The 14,606-nt window shown below is 31.7% G+C and overlaps 2 protein-coding genes across 5 annotated transcripts in view; one reads left to right on the forward strand and one right to left on the reverse strand.

Annotated features, from left to right (window-relative positions):
• e(y)3 (PHD finger protein enhancer of yellow 3) overlaps positions 1-6,465 on the forward strand; it is a 30,834-nt gene extending 24,369 nt beyond the window's left edge. For 3 of the 4 annotated variants that reach the window (XM_088257120.1, XM_088257119.1, XM_088257122.1), the window contains one exon: positions 1,132-6,465. In XM_088257120.1, coding sequence (XP_088113246.1) covers positions 1,132-1,649 — 518 coding nt within the window. In that variant the 3' untranslated portion in view covers positions 1,650-6,465. The remainder of the gene's footprint in view (positions 1-1,131) is intronic. The other variant, XM_088257123.1, reaches the window with a different exon arrangement.
• The window catches only part of LOC148311147 (uncharacterized), a 30,098-nt gene continuing 19,690 nt past the window's right edge, over positions 4,199-14,606 (reverse strand). The window contains exons 10-11 of the mRNA XM_088257124.1: positions 14,172-14,273; positions 4,199-11,332 (exon numbers count right to left, since the gene is read on the reverse strand). Of these exons, the coding sequence (XP_088113250.1) occupies positions 10,992-11,332; positions 14,172-14,273 (443 nt within the window). The 3' untranslated portion in view covers positions 4,199-10,991. The remainder of the gene's footprint in view (positions 11,333-14,171; positions 14,274-14,606) is intronic.

The following is a 14,606-nucleotide window of genomic DNA, read 5'->3' on the forward strand; positions in this document are numbered from 1 at the left end:
TCCCTTCTGTTTAACTTAGTAATTTTAACTTAATATCTGAAATTGTTGTTGAAAATGTAGAAAATGGAAACATGCATAAATTTAATTTCTGATTTTTCCCTCTATTGTTAACAGTTATAATAATAATTGTTTTTATACTAATTTAAAATTTAATATCAAGATTAACTGGGCCCTTCATATCAGTGGTTTCGCGGCTAGGGATTACATTTTATTCTTGTTTTACCACTTTTTTTTCAATATTACTAGATTTCATTCCTATTACATAATAATATAATACTGATTTGTATTTTAATATCTATAGCAATTCACCTGATATAAATACAATCAAGGGCAAATCTATATTAAAAAGTGTGTGGAGTAATTGAATAAAGGGAAATGGTTATGTGTTGGATTTAGTAACAAAGTCATTAGAACTGTTCTTGCTGTTTAGAGATGACCGTGTTTGCTATTAGTGTTCTCGATTCCATATCCAGTCAATAGTGGAGATTTTATTAGGTTAGATCATTCACAACTCTAGATTAATGTGATTTGACCTTTACAATTCATAGTTAGAATTTTTTTAAATTTTAAATTCTTGTGTCTGGAATTTTTATAACTAGTTTATATTTACTATTCATAATTTCACTTTAGAAAATCATTATTTTATGTTATAAAATAGTGTAGATTTATATTAATTTCTGTGTGGAATGTAGTTCAGCTAAAGGTTTTTTTTGAAAATACATATAGTTGGCTTACTGAAGTGAAAATGTGCCCCCATTTTCCTTTGAGAGATGCAGTTTTCACTCTCATTGTTGTTATACAATCCTTATAAGGTTGATTGTTGGAAATATCACATGCTTTCCGTTATAATCGACACATGAAGTGGTTTGTGAATGTTTATTTTTTTTATATTAAGCTATACTATCACTATGTTTCTGGAATTCATTTCAGCTTCTGAAGTATAAGGCAAGTAAAATGGTGTATTCTCAACAGCACGCTAATTCACGAATGCTTTTTGACATAACAACATGGCCTCATATTCTTCATCTCATTACTCGGTTTAGCGCAAATCTATTTTCCATAAATATTATCTATGTGAATGTTTTAGTAATTTTATTAGTTTATAATAAAGTGAAACGTGTTTTGTCGCAGAGTGTGTGCGCCAAACGGGAAAGCAGCTGGACGTGTTGAACTTCACGTGCGTGGACTGCCGGAGGGGGAACAATCCCAAGCACAAGCGGCGCGGGGAACGGACCCCGCGTCGAGCCCCGCCGCCCTCCGCTGACACCAGCAACCACAGCATTGTCACCGACTCTAACTCCTCCTTGCCCGCCGACTCCCTGGACAGGAACTGCGACTCCAACTCCGCGCCGGACAAGAGAGAGCCTCTGCCCACCCCCAACAAGGTCACCAAGCTGGTGGAGGACTTCAAGTGCGCCAGCCGGCGCCTGTTCGACGGGATCGCCGCTCCGCTCCGGGAGGAGGAGGGGGACGAGCTGTCGGACCGGCTGGCCGCCGAGGCCGCCGTGGCCTCCATCCTGGGGGACTGCGCCGAGTCCGACGCGGACATGGCCGCCGACACGGCGGACAGTGCGTGCGAGGAGAGCCGCATAGACGAGAGGGACGGAGACGGCGCCGTCCCGCCTGATGCGGCGGACGGCGGCGCTTGAAACCTCCGCCCTTTTAGTGTACAGAATTAATAGCGCCTTATTTTGTCGGATGAGTTAGTTTAATCTTCGGTTTCCTCGAAACGCCGCCCCGAAGTGAGCCGCTGCAATTTTCGGCATCGTTGAAAATGAAATATTAAAAAATAGAGATTTCCCGTTTGTGTTGAATCTCGTCGATATCGTGTTATATTTTTCATATGGACGTTAATTTGAGGTTTGGACGGAGCTACGATGTTAATAATGAATTCTTTAATTAGTGATAAATGTACATAGTATTTTAAGCAAATGCGAATTTCTTATTGTATAAAATGCACGTAAATTGTAAGACGTAAGTGAAGAATGTATTTGTTAGGTTAATGTTACCTGTAAAGGGGGTGCGGGAGGACGCGACGCGCGGAGGGTATTACAATATTACCGGTTCTATGAAGAGCCATTCCTAGGATCCGTCTCTACTTTCCTGGAAAACTTAGTAATCTCTTTGTTTAACTGTTGACAATGATAGTGTTGACCCGTTTCTTTATCTTCCAAATCGGTCCGACTTGAATTTTGTCACACCGCACAGTGCGTTTCATTTTACCGGTCTTTATTGTTCCGCTAGTGAGGCGCCAACTCAACGTAAGAGTGACAATTCCCGTTGACTTAAATTAAACGGATTCAATAAAGTGAATGATCAATATGCAAAACTACTTAACCACACCTAGTGGTGAAGAAATGTCGCCTTCCCAGAGTATTAGAATTTGAGAGGTACACGGAAAAAATCGGCGCAGGTTAGCTAAATAAATGTTGAAAATATTTTGTTAGAAACTGGGTTTTGACATTTAGTAAAATTGAGAAAAAAAATCTTACCTTAATCTTTCTTACAACTTTAAAGAACAAGCCACAGCAAAAGTCAGTTCATTTGTAATTTGAGGAATCTAACTTAGCAAAATTTTTGAATTTTCGCCAATTGTATATTAAAATTAAAATTTTGTCAAAGAAATTTTACTACAACTACTAACCATTATCCTCACCCAATAGTGCATAGGGTACTGCATCAAACTGATGCAATGTTATGTTGATTATTAATTATACGAAGGCACTGTGATAAATCTTAAGTTTAAGATACCCCAGTCCAGAATAATATTAAATAATAGCAGAGTGAAAAACACTTAATTTATCTTGAGCCCCCTGGGAATCAAACCCGGGGCCTCCAGCATGGTAGCCAAATGTGTTAACCGCTATACGATGGAGGCGGGGATATTTTTTACGCACTTATTAAAAGGTTAATAGCAACATTACTCTAAAAATATAATAATAATATTATGAATATATCATTGTTTGCTAATTGCATCTGTCAATCATCTGTAATTTTATATATCAATAGGTAAGCGCATGGAATTTTACTCGGATTCTAAAACATATAAATGTCTTCTTTTGATACCTTTAAAATAGCATTATAAACTCAATTTATGAAAAAAAACATTGCTTATAAAATATAATAGCTAGTTTTTGTTTTGTTTATGATGTAATGAGACTATTTTGTGTATAAACACACAATGAGTCTGTTTTGGCTGTGATTTATTTTTGTGGAGTAGGAAGATTTTTTTTGTTGATTTTATTTATATCGTCGTACCTACGGGGATGCGGAAATTGGGATTCAAATCTTAGTGGACTAAAAATACTACGGGCCCGTTTTCGCCGTGTACCTTTGATTTGTGATCAATTTTGCATACGCTTGTATGGAGAGCAAAAGTATTTAAATTTACGATCTTCCTTTTATCCCGATACAATTTAAGGTTGAGATCATTTTCTATTTCTTTATTTATATTAGCTTAGCCTGTAAAACGCGATTCTGTTTTAATATAGTTTTTTTTTTCTTAATTTTAATTATTTTAATGCTTTGACGGCATTATATTAGAAAGGGAACATATTTTTCATAATCTATTTATTATATTTGGACTTAATTTACTTTTCTTTAAAATGACTAAAATTATAGTTGAAGGGAGATCCGGAAGATATTAAAATAATCTACATTGACACTCGAATAAGTTATCATCATAAAATTAGGATTTACATTTATGTAATACAATTTAAACTGTACTTCTAATAAAATTACAAATGCATAGCATGCAATATATCCAAAGATATTATCTTTATTCTCCCAAAGTATATGTTCAGGTTTAAATAAATTTTATAATAAATAGACCTACGTATTTATATTTTCACTTCCTTACTTTCCAAGTGGACATTTGGTTTATTTGAATAATTATCTGGATATTTAAAATAAAAATAAATTGGCGGCCTTTCAACTCCCTTAGAAAATTGGATGTCTTGAATTTTTATTGAAGAAAATGTATGTTTTATACAAAATGTTATTATTTAAAAACAATTTGATTGTATCCAATAATTGAAGCCATTTTACAAAAATATTTAAAAATGCATTTTTATTTACATGTACATTTTTTTCAATATAAAAATATTATTTTATAAAAGTATTAGCATTTAAAATAACAAATTCACCCGAAGCTGTTGTTTGTTTTTCTTAAAATACTATTTTATAAAAAAACTACTTAAAAATAAATTCATAGGCCATTCATAAAGCATCATAACCCACAAAGGTATTTAAAATTAACATTTTGCAAAATAATTAAAAATTAGTGTTCTTTTTTTTAGTCTTGCAATATTGTGAGCATGCTGCAGAAATTGAGGAGAAAAGTTTGAAATGATAGAATATATCATTCAGATTCACCTTTAGCTAATATGTCAACAATAACAGAATTTCAGAAACAAATTCACAAAACTCGGACAATACATATTTAAACGTCACTTTTTTGCAGTGTGCTCACAATGTGCGGGTTTAAGCTGCAATTTTTTAATTCTCCAGTAAAGAAGTTACTTACAGCTTTTTAGAGACAGTTAAAGAACATTTGTCATATCGCTCACTCCTTTCAAGAACATCATAAATCAAAAAACTTGATTTTTCAGGAGAACGTTTTTAAAGTTTAAAAATATAATACAATGTATTAAAAAATAAATTTCAAGCCACTTCTTGAACTTTTTACTATACAACAGATCTTTTTAGGTAAAACCTGCAGGTTTTTTCTCCATTTGAAAAATATTTAATATATTTAAAAAAATAATTAAACAATACCTTTTCTTAAAAATGCAAAACAACTCCTTCTGCCCTGTAGCGGGTAAATATTAAGTTAAAAATATGCCTCTTTTGCTGGGATATAGTACATTTTCTGGGCATTCCGAAAACATGCACAACTGAAAATTGACGATTTTTGATTTATGACGTTCTTGAAAGGAGTGAGCGATATATCATTTTTTTATTATAGGTGAATAATTATTCCACATCTTCCAGCACCCTCATATGTAATATATTTTAACGGAATAAATTATTTTGCCGCTAAAAAAGCCAACCATTTCCATATCAGCTCTCTGTAAGTGTGGATAAAAATTTAGTTTCAATTCTTCTGTGTTTTTATTAATTGTTTTATCTGAATAGTTGTCGTTATAATTTATAATTCTGTTTATAAATATTATAAAGAACATTAATCCCCAATACAATCACGGAATTTATATCACAAATGAAAATACATGTCAACAAAATGAAATTACCTTTTTTTATTTTATTAAAGGTTTATATACGTCACAGTAAGTAAAAGCTTTTTAATTCAAACAACAATGCGAATTTTGCCAGAATTCAAAAGAATATCTTGAGTTTCTAATTCCTTTAATGACTTTTCATGAAAAAACCTTCAAATATTAGAGAAAAATTGTTAATTCAAAATTCAAATAGATATTTGTGCAGAAATCTGAAATAAAATCATATAAAACACCGGGAAAAGGTTCAGACACAATATTTTTTTACATTTTTTTTAAAGCTAAAAAAATCCATTGCTTTAATTTTTTATATGAATTACTTTGGAAATATCAGTATTTATTTCAAAGATGGAATTTTTGTCAATTTATCAATTCCAAATTAAAAATATTTTTTAAACTTTCGTCCCTTCAATTTTGAATTAACGAGCTTTTGCCGAATGTCCAAACTAGTTTCCATCAGCAGCGGCTATGTTCGTCATATTCCACAGCATTTATGACTTTTTATATTGAATTATTGACAATTTGTTTAATTTTTAAGAGTGTTAATTTGTAGCAATTATTTTTTTTTCATGTGAAACTAAATCAATTCCATTTAATCACCACATTTAGATTACTCGATTCATTTTGTTTAATAATGTTGATCTCTATTTAATACAATTGTAATTGAAAGTTATCCGGGTAAAGATTTCACACTAATGACAAATATATTATTTGTAAAAAGGAAACAATCATTTAGTGTGTTCACGTGTAGCTAAAAATCATGACATTTAAGTTGGTATTTATGAAATTGTTTACGAAATGAGCCCTTCTGAAAACAGAATTCCGGCTACGTCCCGAAGGAATATTACAGTTTGATATTGCGTATAAATCATAGATTAGATAATATTATGTATGCTGGGTATGTGGTGAATATATTAGATTTTTCTACTAACAATGCTTAAAGTTAAGTAGTGTTATTATAATGTTAGTGTAGCAAAATCATCGAAAGATTTTCAGAATTATATATCTAATCTATTTTTAATTTCTTGGTAAAACTGTACATAGTATTTTTGCTTACTACATGTGTAGGAATATAATTGTGTATCCGTATATAATTAGAATAGTGACAGAAATAGAGACTTAACAGATATTTCAAGTAATGCATACATGAATATTGAACATTGAATCGTACAAATCTGTTGTAAACAAACTATCTTACAATAATAAATCGTAATCCCACACTGCAAAATTACTTTCCGATTCTTATTCATACCCCATTTATTTCCAAGACAGCTTCCTGCTAGGATACTCACCCATACCACTTCTTTCGGCTATATTCATTACACCTACTATTTATCCTTACCTTTCCCGCATATCCCTTCCAATATATTCCACTCCTAGATCCAAGAATCCAGGGTGCATGACCGGCCTTCGTGTGGTTAGCAATCAACTCAACATCACGTCGATGGATGCCCTGCGCTGTTGGGTGTGGATACAGGTCAAAAGAATTATCTATATGTATAGATAAGTATTGTGGCGGTGAAATACAGGTCAGAAGAATATCTATAGGCATAGATAAGTATTGTATCAGTGAATTTAACTTCTGTTTAGGAAATAAATACCATACTATATAATAAATACCATCTGTAATATAAACTTCCTAAAAATACGCACAAGTAAATTTACATCTTTTTATAGAAATCAAATATTTTATTTGGTGGCGATTTATTTAATCACAAGTAAAGAGCTTTGTCTCGCAATTTATGTAAAAGCATCTTCTCTGGCACAGAAATATCCACTTGGTCCAGCCTATTCTAGGCATGTATTTAAGGAATGAGTGGGCGTTCGGTTTAGCGGGGTTATAGAGATCCTGCTGTATTTATAAAATCAATCCTGTTACCTGTTTTCCCTAAAAACAAATTATATAAAAGGATAATGAGTATCGAAGTTACTAAAAAAATTCTAGGACACTGCAGTTGTAAGATATTTCATAAATATTCCAGTGGTACCCAGATTGATTTGTTTTTTGGTGTTAGGGTTCTGATTGAAATATTTGATATAATAAATGATACACAATCCATGAATTGGTAAATATATTACTAGCCATAATACATAGTTTACATAATTAATTTACAATAGGCACTATGAATAATAATATCCAAGATTAATCCATTAATAAGAAAATATATTTTTTTGTTTATACAATACATAGTTAATTAAGTAATAAGTTATTTTAGTTTCAGCAAAAAAAAATGTGCTCAGGATAATCAGGAATCAATCTACTGTATTTGCAAAAGTATTATTTAGGGAGGCTGTAGTCGAAAAATCAGTTTAGTCTTGCGAAAATCTAAAATATTTTCATTTTTAAGTTTGAAATAGGATGTAAATAACGTTTATTTTTAATAAATGTGAAATTTTATTTTAATTTCTATTTTTAAAAAAAATATTACGAATTTATAAAAAAATTGTAGACATTTTGGGTTTCTTGCTAAATCGGGTTTTTGTTGTTTGTATAAAAAATACAAAAGTAGAATGAAAACATTTAATTTGGTGATATTAAATTGCGGTTTTGCTGTAATCGTTTGCAATTACAGCAATTGGTATGGCTCAATTTTTATGTTAATTTTTGATTTTCTAACTTCAACACTTTAAAAAAATATATAAATTTTTTGTCAGTCCCTAGAAAAATTAAGAAAAAAATGTTTTACTGTACCATGTTTGCCAGTATTGGAAGTAAGTATACATTACTGAAAATGGCAGTCTTTCTAAAGAGCTTGGAGTGTGTTTTGGACTTGCAGGCACTGCATTCGACAGCAGTAGAGCGCCGTTTGCTGATCACCTTTCCATATGTTAATAACAATCAAGATAACGCTGGGTTTATATGATGCAGTGCTCTATGCACCATCGGGTGTGGATAAGGGTTTGAGGAAGTATATTAACAGGATTAGTGAATAATGATATTAGAGAGTTTATTACTCTTCATGGTACTTGTGGAGGCAAGATCATTACGTCTCCGACTATATCTCCCTTAAATACCCTTTACATCAGTAAAATTAACAAATCCATGAAAAATAAGTATTTTGTCAAAACTACCATGGCAACAGAAAGTTCTTACTTTGGATATATTCAACTAAAATAAATCAAATGCATTTAAACATAAGCAGTGAACATGAAATACAATTTCTAAGTAGAAATATGCATATTATGAACAGACAATATAGTCTGTTTTATGCAAAGTATGTATTAATATAAACAATAAAATTCAAGTGAACTTACACAAGAGATGTCTTTATTTTGTTCCCATTAAAGGTATTAGAAATAAATAAACAATGTCACTGTTAATTAATGTGGCATTTTTAACTAGTTAAATAAACATGTACATAAGAAAAACCCGGTTAGCGATTCTACCACTAAATAATTGTATACGGCAAAATATCTTAACAACAATCATATATTGTGTTTTGGTATCCTTTTTTCCTTTAACATTAATATGCTTATTGAGTGACTGTAAGAAAAACAATTATTTAATACAGATGCAGTTTTCAAGAATTCCAATAATATATTTTTTGGGTCTGATTTTAATTTTGGTAATTTTGAGTAGCATTTAAATGTTTTGATAGAAAAAATCAAGATATGATTATAAAACCTAAATCGAGAAGCAAAGAAAATTGAAGAGCAGGACTGATCACCTTCCTTTGCATAAGTAACAATCAAGTTAACACTGCATTGATCAAATGCAGTAAACTATGCGTCATTGGGTGCGGGTAAGGATTGGAAGAGATATAAACAAAATATAGTAACATAACAAGATTTAGGGGGGGTTTGAGGGGGAGCGGGATGAAGCATCTTTTTTTACAAAGAGTATTTGGAAGTCTGGGCATTTGCAAGGCTTATCACTTGGCATTGTCTACCTTAAGTGATCACATTATACGATGTAACATTAACCATTTTACCCATCATTGAACATACATATTGCCTCAATTTTTTTAAGTTGTCTCGGATGGAACTGTCATCTGTTGAGAACTTTGTGAAATAAACAGCTTTCCTTTTCAGGACTTAGATGAGAACTCTTTTCAATATATTTTGACATATTTGAACACTTATACAGTTTAATTTGACCCTTTGTATAAAAACATGTTTTTCTTTGTTAAGATATTTAAAATGACAAAATATGTCTTTATTCATCATATGTGGAAATTAACTTCTAATTCTAATTCAAGTATGTATGTATAAATAACAAAGTATCTATGTTTTTGAGGGATCTCATTCTGCTTTCAAAAATTGTGCTTAAGAAATAGCACCATTGTGACAGGCGTAATAAAACTAAAAAATTAGCTCTCTATAGCGAAACTTACAATAATATGTGCTGTAAATCATTACAAAAAAGGTTCATTACTGTTATCAGAAGCCACTTGGAACAATAGTTTTGAATTAACTATAGTATTGTTGAGTATTAAATATAGCAAGGCCCAAAACCATTAAGACTCACAGCCAACATTTTCCACCAAAAACATGTGCTTATATCAAAATGTCCGACAAATAATATTACCTCTATAGATCAGAGTTACTTTTAAGTTTTTCTTACAACTTTTCTATGTAAAATAATAAAATAATACGACATTGAACCGAAAAATAAACAACATGCGAAGGGGTACATTGAGAATTAGGCATGATGAAGTGTAGAGAAAAACAACCGTACATCGGATGCGGTATTCCTGCGGAGCAAGCTTGTCAAGATGACCGAGATAAATAATGATGAATGGCCCGAGGGAGAAACCTTATCAGGGTAGACTTTTCATGATGTCAGAGGCATTAGCCAAATGATTAATGAAATATTCAACACAATTTCAGTGCCACAGCACTCTGAAAAGGGCCTCAGTAGGAGATAATATTACTAGGTATAAAGTTATTTTTTCAATAAGAAAGATTTAGAAACTGGGCACATTGATAATTATTTGGAATAAAATCTATATACGTAATAATGAGCTGACATGGTACATGTTGATATAAATATTTTTAAAAAATTCAGGTTTGCATTTTTTTAACAAAATATCAAATGACTAAACTTTTTTCCCAATCATTTGGAGTGCCAACATAAAACATTTAAAAAACAAGAACACATATTTTGACATTTTCTTTTTACAAATAAGACCTGATGACACTGGATTATTCACCCTACGGATGATATATTAATATATCAAAGGTGTCTCAACTTGAGATGAAGCGTGTATCATTTTGATACGAAAGAAGATGGAAGTCTGAGTATCCCACAATCACTAAGGCCGGCTTAATGCCAGGTTGCAAGGTAGATGCTCATATCATTTGTATAAAAATGATACGACAGTTCATCATTACACATATATTTTATAAATAAGCATTTTTATATTTGATGACATGCAATTATAACGATTAAATTTCTCAAAAATTAAGAGCAGGGGCAAAAATGAACATTTGTTTGTGGTATTTTTTTCTTAATTTTATGAAGTTTAATATTACATAGATCTTAGAAATTCATATTTCACGAAAAATGACCCTCTCATCTTAGCACTATGCGGGAAATATTAAATCCCAAATAAATATTATTCACTCCTCGGAGTATGTTGTAAAGATAAAAGATTTAGAAACAGTAAAAGTTGATGCGTTTACAGGAACAATAATTTTGGCTGTGGTGGTATCAATCACAATTAATCTACATACAACATATTATTCTGCCGTGAATTTCGGTTTAGCCAATTTTTAGCCGTAACAAACTTTATGTACACAAAATGATGAACATTTTTATAAAGAACTTTCATGCCTTATAGCCGATATGGAAAGGAAAGTAAAAGCATTTTGTAAATGAATGACAGGAACTACGGTAAATGCCAAGTTTGGCAGCTTTTCATTCCTGAATGTTTTCAGCGCCTGGAGTAACAAGGTGACATCGGGGGAGACGGTCACTTTGTAAAATATCCTAAGCCCGACCGTGACCTCCTTTTGATAATCCTTCAATAGTTTCTTGAGACAGTAGTCCAGGATGCTGGTGATTTCTTCTTCAGTGATGCGAGTGGCCAGGGTTTTGTGTTGGAGTAACCATTCCTCATTTTGAAAAGAGAGTTGTGTAGTCGAAGGGGATGAACCTACCAAACAAACGTAGTCGGGTTAAGGTCCAGTGGTTAGTGTCGCGGACTCTTGAGTGAGAGTTTCTCGGTTCGAGCCCACTCTACCACAATTTGATACCTATTTCTAACAATGAGCCGCTTAGGCTCACAGAAATAGTATGAGATTGAAGTAATTTGTAAATAATAAAAACACTGATATTTCTCATTTTTAAATAAAAAAAAGTCTCTTTTAAAATATGTTTTTTCTTGACCGGTATGGCGCCTGAAGTGAATTTACTCAACCTCTTTTAAAATAATAAAAACCAAAATTCACTTATCCATAATTCTTTCAATAATTTTTTTTATTTTTCAACTGACTATAAAAAAAGGTTAAATATTAATTTCAACAATAATAAGCTTCACTGATGTGATCGCATTACATATGAATTATCTTATAAAATTACATACATTGTAGGCAATTGAAATATGGCACAAAATCTCTACTTAGAAGACAAAAATATATACACATTATTTTAACAAGAATAAAATGAGATCTTGAGTGTTTGTACAATATTAAGTGATAACGTTTCAATGACACAAGAAGAGGAGAGAAGGGACTACTTTAATTAATGTTCGGTGAAGTGGTAAACATATTGAAATAGGTACCGAAAACAACATCAAAAACAGACAATATATTATTAGATTAAAACCAATATTTTTAGCTTTTCCACTTTATTTTTATTTGACCAGCGACCGGATTTCGTCGTTACCGACATCATCAGACTGGTGGGAGGCTATACAAATTGTTATGTTATATATAAAACAAGGCAGGAGTTGATAACCATGATTTGATAATGATAAGGAGTTGATAACCATGATTTGAATTATATCAAATCATGGTTATCAACTCCTGCCTTGTTTTATATATAACATAACAATTTGAATAGCCTCCCACCAGTCTGATGATGTCGGTAATGACGAAACCCGGTCGCTGGTCAAATAAAAATAAAGTGGAAAAGCTAAAAATATTGGTTTTAATCTAATAATATATTAAAATGCAATTCCATCACAAAGTGTCAGTGGATAGTATAAATCTATTAAAAACAGACAAGTATATTTTATAACAATCATAACAATGATGCATTTTCAGTATTATATTTAATTATTATTTAATATTTTTATAAAACTAAACCATTTTTTACATCATTATAATTTATTGATTGTTACATAAATGAATGTTCAGTTCATTATATATTATTTATTATGATAGCTTTTTTTTGAACTGTAAAAAGTGCTGAGAATCGATATATCGACTCTGATATACTTTGCCAAAAGCGCGGCCGTCGATATATGCTGACAATAAAACCAGTGTATTTTGGCGGCAAGCTGGGAAGTTCCGATTTCTCAATAATATTCACAAATAAATATTTCAACCAATTTTTAGTGAAAAGAGAAACAAATTTTTATAAAAACCTATTGTTTTTACCCTTACGATGTCATTAAATTTGAGATTACTATTTTTGCAAACAAGTCTTTAGCACTTTTAGCATACATATAAGTAAAAAAATACATTTGATCAAAAACTGATTTATTTTTTGACATCTCATCAAAGATGAAGAAGAATATGGAAGTCTGGGCATTTACGGGGCTTACGACCGTCATAGGCTGGTTTAAGTGATCACTTTACACACGTGTAACATTCACCAATTCTACCCATTATTGACAACCACACTACTCAAATTCTTGGAAGTTCTATATATATGAACCAATTTAGAAACCTTGTTCATGAATTACTAGAACTTCACTAGAGACATCTATTGGTGAGATGTAAAGAAGCTTTTTATTAACCTTTTCATAGCCGCAAATAAATTACGCCGCAGTGCTCAACAGGCCAAGTATTTTTTTGAAAAAAAAAAGTTGTCTAAAGATTTTTTTTTTGTTTTTTTTATTGAATTATAATTTACTTACCAAATATTATATCCCGCATCGATTGTTAGAGTTTTATTCTTGAAGTTAAACCAGTTTCAAATTTTCAGGGTTGTCACACTAAGTCGCACACGCAAGTTTTTATTAAATTTAATATTAACACACAACTATTATTTATCAATGGAATATTTTAAAATAATAAGAAAAACACAAAAAAATTGAGCAAAATAAAAACCCCTGGCGTTCAAAACAATCGATTAAAATAATCAATATTTCAAGTGGTTTGAGTGGTAGCCCTAATGACATCTGTCAACTGTCAGCTGAAAGTGATACCGATAAATCACTTAAAAGTATTTAAAAACTTTATAAAATATTTTCTGACAACTTCAACTGATGGCAATGTATGTTCCGTTTTTGACAGATTGTCAATATGAGTTAAAACTGCGGAGTAATACGTCATCAAAAGTACTGACGAGATATCTCGTCTCTGGCCATACGGGCACTCCGCCATTTGCCGAGATATCTCGTCTCTGGCAACCATCGGGTTAAGCAGAAACTCTTATATTAGTATGTGAGATCCGAATCCTGGATTATAATCACACACATGAGAAACGCCAGAAAATACCATTTTCATTTTTATTATTAAGCTTATAATTTGACCAGATAATTTATTTACAACATTTTGAGTGTGTCCAAATACGTAAATGCCCAGACTTCCATATTCTTCTTCATCTTTGATGAGATGTCAAAAAATAATATGAAAATAACTCCTGTAATTGGAGATAATCCAGATTTTGTGAACAAGTATTTGGACACACTCAAAATGTTGTAAAAAACTGATTTGTTAAACTGCACACAATTTCCCAACAAAGCTTATTTAAGAGTGTATTATTTATCTCTTAATACATATATGTACATATTTTATTACGAGAAATAAAAGCACAGTTCTCACCTGTAGCAACGTAACAAACAACGGCAGCTACATTGTTCTCGTAGTTCCAACGCCTTCTGATGGCTACTTTGTAATCTCCAACACTGCATCCAGTTTCTTCATCTGTTCAAAATAATGCAAAGGTTATTAATATAACGTAATAAGGTCATCGGATCCTAATTAAAGCCAATTATAAGATTATCCAAGTCTACACGTCATAAATGAACTTGTTCTGAACTTATGATAATACAAATGTAGTTGTGTTTTAATCATGAAGTAAAGAGTAAATATTGAACAAATTTTAGAGTGAAAAAATCAATTATATTTATAAGACCACCCTCTGGGAATCGAACCCGGGACCTTCAAAACGGCAGCCAAGCGTGCTGACCATTACACTACGGAGGCGGACCATATTACCCTCGACTGGTACCTGAAGCGGAGGGCTAGTCACCCTTC

This window comes from Brachycentrus maculatus, unplaced genomic scaffold (genome assembly GCF_059751285.1).
Source record: "Brachycentrus maculatus isolate JH-2025_06_01 unplaced genomic scaffold, ASM5975128v1 h1tg000071l, whole genome shotgun sequence".
Classification (NCBI taxonomy): domain Eukaryota; kingdom Metazoa; phylum Arthropoda; class Insecta; order Trichoptera; family Brachycentridae; genus Brachycentrus; species Brachycentrus maculatus.